At 54.4% G+C, this 9,995-nt stretch overlaps 1 protein-coding gene across 3 annotated transcripts in view; it reads left to right on the forward strand.

Annotated features, from left to right (window-relative positions):
• The first annotated feature begins 387 nt into the window (after positions 1-387).
• The window catches only part of PMP22 (peripheral myelin protein 22), a 30,672-nt gene continuing 21,064 nt past the window's right edge, over positions 388-9,995 (forward strand). The window contains exons 1-3 of one of the 3 annotated variants that reach the window (XM_059379030.1): positions 388-547; positions 4,888-4,999; positions 6,296-6,395. In XM_059379030.1, the coding sequence (XP_059235013.1) occupies positions 4,922-4,999; positions 6,296-6,395 (178 nt within the window). In that variant the 5' untranslated portion in view covers positions 388-547; positions 4,888-4,921. Of the gene's footprint in view, positions 548-2,849; positions 3,175-4,505; positions 4,593-4,887; positions 5,000-6,295; positions 6,396-9,995 lie in introns of those variants that run through there. The other 2 variants (XM_059379029.1, XM_059379031.1) reach the window with 2 other exon arrangements.

A 9,995-nucleotide genomic window follows, 5' to 3' on the forward strand; every position in this document is an offset into this window, starting at 1 on the left:
ATTAAAAATGAGACTCATTCTGCAGGTAACACATATGACACGATGCACACCGACCCTTTGCATGGTGGATTTCCTCCTTGCAGAATTCCCCGGAGGGGTGAGAGGTGGGGTGCTGGGAGCTGGCACACAGGCTGGCACAAGTGGGAGCAGGCTTGGCTTCCCAGGTTGCAGGCATATCCCAAGTCCTTTCCCTGTTGAGCCCAGGTTCTCCATGCTCCGGGGGGCCCCTTGGGATCACTATGTTTTGGCAAGTATACAAAACAGGACGCTGTCTCTTTAAGTAGTAGAGGCTGAGAAGCTCTCAGGCCACCATGACATATCCCAGCATTGGACCAGCCCCTGAATAAACTGGAAAGACGCCTGGTCTGGCTTCAGTTACAAGGAGCACCACCAGGAAACATCTCGGGGATCCTGGTTGCAAGCAGTGGGGCTTAGAGTCTGCCTGCCCGTCTCTCCGTCGCCCTGTGGGGAGGGCCTTGCCTTGGTGTCCCTTGTGTTTGACTGCAAAGAAATCCGCGTGGAGGAAGGGGTTACACCGTTTGGCCTGGTGAGTCTTCTTGGCAAACTGTCCCTCTGGATAGTATGTGCTTATGCTTCTGGGAGAGCTGCCTGATCCACCACTCACTGCAAACCACGACTGGAAGGGATTGCAGTGGAGATGGTGCATTGTGTTGGAACTGACAGAAAATCAGAGGATGTTTTAAATCCCTGATGAGGAACTGGCTGTATACTCCGGCTGGGGAGGTGAGAAGGACTATCTGAGAGCATCTAGAAAGACCAGCCCTTCCAGATGTGAAGGGAGAAAGGGGGCCCGATGCTATTTCCCTGATGGGAAACAGCTCTGTACACACAGCTGGCAGGGAGACCTCGGGTTGGGAAGCAGGTCAGGGAGAAGTTTCCACCTGTAGCAAAGCACTGACTGGTCCTTGGGTATAGCCAAGCCCCAGGCAGTGTTTCCTTTTCTGCCCTGGGAACCGGACAGGCAGGAGGCAGGCGAGAGGCAGTAAGGGCTGGACCAAAGGATTCAGGTTCACATGCTCTGAAACCCATCACGCGGTACTACCTGCTCATTGACTAAAATATTGGGTTCAGGGAAGAGGAAGGAAACATGCCATGCTTTACAATGTGTGCGCTTTTCTAGATGTATATACTTCACGAAAAAGGTTATTGGGAACAAAAAAAGGAAGAGAAAGAAAATCCCGAGTTCAATATGCTAATATTTGTGAAGTGCTTAGAATAGTCCTCGGGACAAAGTGACCGCATAAATGTTGGTTAAATAAATAAAATAAAAGTCTGAATGGTATAAAGAGAGGCCATGATTCCTGGGGCACTGCTGACCTATAAAATGACCCAGGAGGAGAGAACACAGTGATATTCCTCTTGTTGGTTTTTCTACTTGCATATGAACTTCAGACCTGTGGGATTTCTAAGCTATTTTAGCTTGGTGGAGGGGGCTGTGTGTCTGCCTTGCCTTGAGGGCTAAAGATGATATAATAATAACCATGGTGACAATTTACTGAGTCCTGGTCCCTATGTTCTAGGCATTATGCTAAGTGCTTCACACACTTCATTCCTTTTACTCACCCCCATAAAATAGGCAGTACCAGATCTGCTTGGGGATGGGAAAGCAGAAGCTCATCCAACTTCACCTACTGGCTCAAGTTCACAATCCTGAGTAATCAGGTTTGTCTGAGCCCAGAACCAGAGTCCCTAAGCATTGCCCCATACCCCCCTCTCCCAGGGCGCATGTAAAGTCCTGTTAAAGTTCCTGCCACGTAATGGGCGTTGAGTGAAATTTTTACATGTTACCTTCTTTTTAGCCTCATAATATAAAAATTTTTAAAAAACCATTGTTTGAAGACTATTTCAGATAATGTACTTTTACTTAAAGATAAGAATATGCCATCAGCTACCCCAAGCAGCTACATTCAAAGAGTAAAGTCTTATGGAACCGTTTGACTCATTTAAAGCGATAAGGTTTTATGACACAGGACACTAGCAGGAGTGTGTGTGCCCGTGGGTGTGAAAGGGCTGCATTAGTAAGCAAAGACATTTAGAATCCACATTAAGTCTCCTTGTTGGTGCATCAAGAGTCTCGAATGGGAGAGACTCGCTAGGGCCCACCTGTGCCACGCCCAGAAGGGCTAGCCTCTCTCCCCGTGACGCTGGGCGGACCACGTTCAGGCGACTATGAATCAGCGGATTTCCCTGGCTGTTCTTCCCCGACCTCCAATGGCCAACTCCCCACCCTATGGCCGGGATGCCAGCCGAGGCTGGGAGCCTGGCCAGGAGCTTACCCACTTGTGGTCTGGTTTTGCCCAGGTTAGGAGGAGTCAGACCCCCTTCCCACCGCACCGCCCCCATCCCGCACCCAGGGATGCTGTTCTGTGGACGGCGGGACTCTCCCTCCTCCCGCTAATTCTCACCCAAGCAGGGCCCGCCAGTGGCTCCCCCTGTGTCCTCGGAACCCGGCACACCACCTAAGTGCAGACACTGACAGCGCGGGCACGCGGGCGCGGGGCAGGTGTGCCCCGGTAAAATGCCAGGGCAGGTCAGGCGCGCCCGCACCCTAGAGGAGAGAGAGGCCTTCCAGCGCTTAAGTGCCTGCTCCCCCCTTCCTGGAGGAGAGGAATCCAGCCTTGGCCCCCAGCGTGGGCGCAGTCCGCCTGCGCGCGCCCAGAAGCCCAGCGCTGGGCACCGGCGGGGGCGACCTTGGGAGGGCTCTTCCCACGTGGCTGAGGGGGCGGAGGGACCAGTTTATTGGCCTGCACTTGGTTCCAGGAACTCGGGGAGCCAGAGGAAGCGGAGGTGAGAACGCTCAGCTGCGCCTAGTTGCGAGTAAAAGTCGCAGCGGTTTTGCAGGGATCGACTTTCTCCTGGGGCGGATTGAAGGCCGAGTAACTGTCTCCTGCCTGCCCTCCCTCCTGCCCTCTCTCCTCCCTGAGGCCCGCCCCCCTGCACACGCTGACCCAGGGACACACCCTACTGCAGCGACGCAGACAGGGCGTTGTTCCCGTTAAAGGGGAACGCCGGGAGCCTCCCTCTGGCCCCTCGCTTCGCGCGCGCAGCCCCGCAGCGCAGCTGTCTTCGGGGACGCCAGCAGCAGAGCAAACGCACCGAGAGTTTGTGCCGGAGGCAACTTTGAGGATCAGGGACAGCCATCCCCTTTGGGCTGTAAGTGCTTTGGTAGGGGAAAGTGGATGAGATGGAGGAGAGACGGGCTTCTTCCGTCGATGGTGCCAGAAGGCGCGGAGCAGGCGCGGGCTTTGGGCTGGCTGGGTCTTCGAGGTGTCTTTCTGAGCTCAGACAGACAGACACGTCTTACGGTCTATCTTGCATAGTTCTTACGGGACTTGCAGGGATTCGGCGTGGCCTGCCTTATGGTACATAAATCATAAGGGGCCGAGTGTTGGTGTCCGGAATGTGGGGCAGGGACTGAGCAGCTTTCGTCTCGCTGGAGAAGCGCCTACTTGAGGACTCATTGGAAAATTGGTCCCTGCGGTGGACACCTTGGGAGAGGGCTGCTGGACCCCTGTGGTCCCCCAATTTCTAGCCACAAACCTCTTTCCGATTAGCCTTCTCTGCCCCTCTCTGGCTCTAGGAGCCACTGGATTTAATTTAAACCTTCTGGGAGACCTCGGGATACCGGGCTTTCTTCTTCCCGGACATTCCAGGGCTCTTTTGAATGTATTGCTAACGGAGCGCAGCGGAGGGGCCTGGTACTCTGGGTACTTTAAAAACGGAGTTATTGAAATGTCGTCTCTCTGGCCCAAGGCCCTGTGCTGAAACAGTCCCCCCAAGTGCAGCAGGGTTTTCACAGCCATACGTATCCTCTAACGGGTCACCCGGGTCTTCAGTTCCCCAAGGTCTGTAAAAATGAGGGACTAGGACCGCACAACTGCTCCGAGATGTCCTGCCAGCTCTGGTAGGCTGCGGTTCTCCTGGGACTCAACCCTGCGTCCTCCGCCTCTCCCTCCCACCGGACATCTGGCCCCCTCCATGCAGGCTCCTGGGCGCGCGTCCCGGAACGCAGAGGCTGGACCGGATTGCGTCTCGGCTGTGCATGCCGGGGGCGCGGCCGGGACCCTGGCGATCGGCAAGTGGCCAGCCCGGGAGCGCTGGGCCCGGCCCGCCGGGGCCGCCTGGGGAAGCGCGCGGTGGGCGGGAAGCGCAGGGTCGGGCCACTCTCTGGGCCACTCTTTCCTGCCCACACTCCCCCGGTCTGCGCCTCCTCTCCGGAGCCGCCCGTGTCGATGCCAGGCGGAGCTGGGGCCAGGACGGCTCCCCAGCGCTGGCAGAAGCGGGTGGAAACTCGGAAACTAACGGAATGCGGAGCGCGCCGGGTCTGGGCAACCAGCTTCCCGCCACGCGCTCTCCCTCACAGCGTGCCGCCAGTGTCCCCAGGCCTCCGGCAGAAATCTGGGCGCCTATCCCCTGACCCTCCACCTCCTCCTCCGTAGGAAAAGGGGCAGACTCTTCTGTCCCCTTCCCCACGTGGGGTTGGGCTCGCAGGCAACCCCGAGTGGGTGGACATGTGCCGCGGCCTCCGCTCGTCCTTCGGGGAAAACCTCTCTTCCCGGGATGACTTAGACGTGCGTACCCCTTGTTTTGTTCCCAAAGCAAAGGGATTTTTTGTCGCAGGCAGGCCCCGCGGCTGCCGGGCGGGGATGCTGCGGTCGGCTGCTGCCCTCTCTCGGCCGGCCCCCGGGAGGCGTGCAGGCGCCCGGGTCGGGCCGGGCCGGGCCAGGCGGGCGGGCGGGCGGGCGCGGTGCCAGCCCCCTGCATTCCGCCGGCGCTGGGACCCTCCCTCCGCGCGCTCCTCCTCCGTCGCTCGCTCGCGCCGGTTGGTTCGGCCTCACGTCCAGCCTCGGCTCTCTTTCCTGGCAGGCAGGAACAACGCTGAGCCCAACTTGCCGCCACAATGCTCCTCCTGTTGCTGGGTATCATCGTCCTCCACGTCGCGGTGCTGGTGCTGCTGTTCGTCTCCACCATTGTCAGCGTGAGTGCCCGGCGGGCGGCGGGCGGGGCACCCCGAGCTCCCCTCTCCTCCCCACCCATGCCCTTCTCTCCCCCCCGCCCCTGTCCCACTCTTCCCCCCCCCCTTGTCCCAAGGCTCCGGCCTCCCCCGGGCGACGATTCCGGCCTGGCTCCCTCTAGTTCAGCGCCCTGAGACAACGTAAAGTCTCAGACGTCCCCGCGGGGCGTTTTGCAGTTTCTGGCAATCCGCTCCCTTTCAGTTGTTTTGAGAAAACCGGAGCAGAGTCAGGGGTAGGAAGGAAGCAATTGTTGGTCCAGGTTAGCTGCGCAGGCCTCCGGATAATGTCGGTACAGAGCCAGAGTTCTCCGTCTTTCCTTTGATGAGATTGCGTAGCATTTCCCCCCCATCCCTCGCTGTAGATTCATGGAGGAAGGAAGCAGAGTATTAATGAAGTTTTGTTTTACTTCACATGCCACAGGTCAGCTGGACAGCTAAGTTCATAAAACACCCCTGGAGGGCTGGATATTGGAAGGTTAACATGGGCTCCTCCAAAAAAAGAATTCACAGTCCTGGGTCTGCTTTATGATGGGGACCCAGAGCCTTCCTCCATTAAGCCTCCAGTATAGGAACAGGTCATCAGGGTATAACTGATGTCACACACCCATCAGACATCTAGCACATTCGATTTGAGACTTCAGGCAGTGAGGTGACTGTGGCTTTAACTTTTTTAGGTAGGGGCAAAGTCCAGGCATGCGATTTTCCCCCTCTGGTTGAAAGGTTGAGAGAGAATTATGTCGGAAGGAGAAATATTGATGTTGGGGACTTGTGGGTTGTGCTATCATTTATAAGCGTCTTTACAATGTCTTAATTAATCTTGTTGGATTAGTAGGAATTATGGGTAAGGAGACAGTCTCCGAGGGGTGGTGGTTTTGGGGCTGCTGACACTCAGGAGATCAGGGAAGGGAGCTGGTTTGAATGTAGGTGTCCTGGGCTGAGTCCGAGCCTTGTTCTTCTATGGTACATATTTCTGCACATACTAGCTCACACGCATGTGCTACTTTTTTTAAAAAACAAAGTGCTTTTCACTTACAAACACTGCCCTCTGGCAGCACCATGTCTGAGCCAGCCCCCATCTCTCTCATTTCCCCCACCCCCGCATGACTGTGGCCTCTGGCCAGGCGCAGCAGGCAGGGCAGGGGGCAGGCTAGAGAGATGGGTGGGTGGATGAGGCTGCTCTTGCTTTCCCTTGGTCTTCACCCTCCCCTTCCCTTCGCTCCTCCCCAGCTTGTCTGATTGATCATGTCTGGTTCTTCCTAGCAATGGGTCGTGGGCAATGGACACGCAACCGACCTGTGGCAGAACTGTAGCACCTCTTCCTCGGGCAACGTCCTCCACTGCTACTCATCATCCGCGAACGGTGAGACTGGGGTTTTGCTTGTCCAGATCTGCGGGTGCTGTGTTTCTCAGTCCAGACCTGGAAACACTTGTTCTTAGAAGACACAGCTCCATTTTGCTGGGGTGGGGCAGAATGCAATGGGGACCAGGAATCCAAGATTAAAGGAGAGAGATAGCAGTTTCCCTGGCTAAGCCAAGACCCTGGTTATGTTGTACATTATCTCTGCCTGGAAAGATGCCCTAGAGCTCCCCCTTATCACTTGATGTAATGCTCCTTGTAAACAAAATAACTCAGATACAGATAAGTTAGCTCAATGGCAAGACTTTAGGCTAACCCCATTGGGACTTTGGCCCCAACCAGCATCTTTGGTGGTTGCTGTCTCTATCCAGAAATTTCTTGCTTCTGCCTTTTTCAGTGATGGTCCCAAAGGTAGTTGTTGGTCCAGCATTTGGTCCTCCATTTACAAGACTGCTTTTCTAGGTCGTGGGTCTCACTCCTGCCATTTAGCATCAAAACCTTAGAGCCTTTCCTTGTGGCAAGATGGGGACTCCAAGCTATTTGCAGAATGCTAAATTCTGGGAGGGTCCTTCATCCAGAGGATTTTGTCTCTTCTCTGTCCCCCCCCCCCCGCCGTGCCCCCCCCCCCCCCCCCCCCCCCCATCGCTTGTGAGATATTTGAAACCAGGCATACTTGGAATCAAGTGAAGGGGATAATTGGCTGCGAAACACCCACTAGACACCTTAAGTACTCAGAGAGAGCATTACAGGGGATCAGGGAGTCCTGTGTCTGGATGTGGAGAGGCCAAGGTAAAGAGAGTGCATTCTTTTGGGCAGCTAGGCGCTGTTTAGTGGCATCATGGCCCCTGGGAGGGGCTGTAGTGCTTGGCTTTGAGGATATAGTGGGCGTGGCTTGGCACAGTCTCCTGTTTCAAAGGAGGTGCCCTCAGCCTGGAGAGGGACATCCTAGTAGGATGGGCAGAGAGAGCTTTCTGGACATCCTGGGTTTTAAAAGACCAATGAAGTACGGCTCTCATTGCTGCTGAATGACTGTCCCTCATGATCCAGTTTCCCTGTTGAAGATGCTACAACTGATGAGAGAAACCAGTTTAGACCCAGGGCAATAAAGCAGGCAGTGAAGGGAGCCTTCGTTCTGGCTTTGCACAGTGCAGGTTCTTGGCTGGGCTTTGCGTCCTGTGGGCCCAGCACCCGATAATACCCCAGCTGTCACCAAAGCATTACAAACCAAACATCTCCAACCTCCGTATAAAAAGAAAGTGCTAGAACCGTTATTTGGTAGTTTCTGTGGGGAGGCTAGGCGAGGAGTAGAAAACCCTGGTTTATGTTGTCACTTTCTTGGGTGGGGGAAGGGAAGAAAAGAAAGACCTCTGTCCTTACTGATGCGAGCAGCCCTGAATCTTTTCTCGGAGCGTGTGAAAGATAGAGCATGGAAAACATCCCAGAGGGTGCATAGTGAGTTTGCAGGGTGAGTTGGCAACCAGGCAAATGGATGAAATACTCATGCGTGCCTGAGAATGTGGCCATAGCCCTGCTTGTCCCCAAAGCCACAGCATCCCTTGTCTACCCCGCTTCAGGGTCGGGCTCAAGTTCCCCAAGCCTCAGGATGGGCGGTGCCTCGCTCGCTACTGACACCTGGTGGCCACAAGTGATGATGCGGCCCGAAAAGGTGGCTTTCCCCGAGGGGTGGGGCGTGTCCACAGGCGCCCTTCCCTTAGTGGCGCGGGACCATGTGGGGTTGGCATGGAATCCTAGACTCTTAGAGCCGGAAGGGGGCAGAGGAGCAGCCGTCTAAACCGTGCTCAAACTGGGGAAAAGAGTGGTCTTCACGTTGGGCCTGTTATCGACCCTTTATGCTGCACCTGCCACGATTATAAATGGCTTTTCTCCCAACTTATAGAGGGACCAGTGTTACTTTCATTAGGACACCTTTCGTCTCTTAATTGGCTCTTTTAACTTTGGGGTCTCTCTTGTGGGCTCCAAATCCATGTGGTTGCTTTGCGGTAGGGAGGCTGGGGGGGTGGGACACCGAAGAATGGGTTTTCTTCCACGTCTGTCTTTTCCGATGTTTTGAGGGAATCTGGGGACACCCTTAAATAAGCTGGGGTTGTTTGGACTTGAGCTTCTTCTATTTTCTGAATGCGTCTACAAACTTTCTGGCTTCATCCTGAACCTGGCTGTAGGTGGAAGTGAAAGAGGCTTCCTAGGGTGGATGCCAACAGGACCTGGCATCCAATGCCTGGCATGGAATGCTTCCCAGGCCCAGAGAATAGAAGGCCTCAGAAACTGGGGGCCTTGCCCTCAATGGTCCTGCGCCTCTTTGAGGATCCAGGGGATACGTGTGCAGGGGTGAATCACTGTGAAGGCGGCAGAGGCCAGATGCCCAAGGAGTGGGGGCAGGCATGCAGCGCCAGAGTTCAGGGGAGGAAGTGGAAGGGGAGTCTCGTGTGGGAGGTGGGATTTGATCCATCCTTCAGAGGATGGGCAGGATTTAAATAAATACAGGCAAGGAGGAGGATATTCCCTGTCCAGGCAATGACGTGACCGCCAGCAAGGGGACAGCAATGCAGGGGATTTGTCGGACCAGTTGGCTAGCATTCTGGTTAGGATTAAGATTGACTGTACGTAACAGAGCATCTTCAAGAAGCAGTGGTTTAAATAAGATCGTTTATGGCACTTTATGAAATTGTCAGAGGCCCAGGCACTTTCTAGCTCCTTTCTTTGCCCTCTCTTTCATTTGGTCCTCATCCTCATAGACTAAAGGGCTGCTGGAGCTCCAGCCATCTAATATATGCTTCAGACAGCAGAGTGGAGAAAAGAGGAGACGAATGTGTGCCCTTCCCTTTTCATGAAGTATCTCCAGATGGACGACATACTTCTCTTTCTATCTTTTATGGGAACTTAGTCATGCAGCCACACCTAGTTAAGAAGGGAGACCGGGAATATAGTCATCTGGCCTCGTGGGATGCATGGCTTCCCAATTCCTAGAAATTTCATAGCAAGCATCTCCCGCTAAGCCTGGTTTGAAACACATCTCTCCAGGGCTTTGACCATCCCCCCCGCTCTATACTCGGTCCTACTGTTTTACCATAGTTCTGCTGGGTCCTTTGCAGTTTCTGAGCAGACCTCCATTGTTTTAGGATTTTTCAAATATTTCATCTCTCCTCTGTCCTGGGTTCCATTCACCATCCTGCCTTTCTGACAAAGCCCCATGTCGGAAAGTGTATAACCCTTAGACTTCCCTCTGTTTCTCTCTGTCTCCAGTCATTAAGTCTTTAGACTTATTGTTTCATGACGTCTTTGGGATCTTTGTTTTTTTCCAGCCTCCATCTCTTGTGAACTCCAGACCTGCATAGCCAGCCATTTACCAGACATTTCCACAGGGATGTCTCAGAGGCACCCCTGAACTAGTCAGTCTGTACCTTCCTCCACCAAACCTACCTCTTTGACAGTTTCTAGGATTTTATTTTATTTTATTTTATTTTATAAGATTTTATTTATTTATTTGACAGAGAGAAAGATCACAAGTAGGCAGAGAGGCAGGCAGAGAGAGAGGGGGAAGCAGGCTCCCCGCTGAGCAGAGAGCCCGATGCGGGCCTCGATCCC

Source organism: Mustela nigripes, chromosome 16 (genome assembly GCF_022355385.1).
Source record: "Mustela nigripes isolate SB6536 chromosome 16, MUSNIG.SB6536, whole genome shotgun sequence".
In the NCBI taxonomy this organism is placed as follows: Eukaryota; Metazoa; Chordata; class Mammalia; order Carnivora; family Mustelidae; genus Mustela; species Mustela nigripes.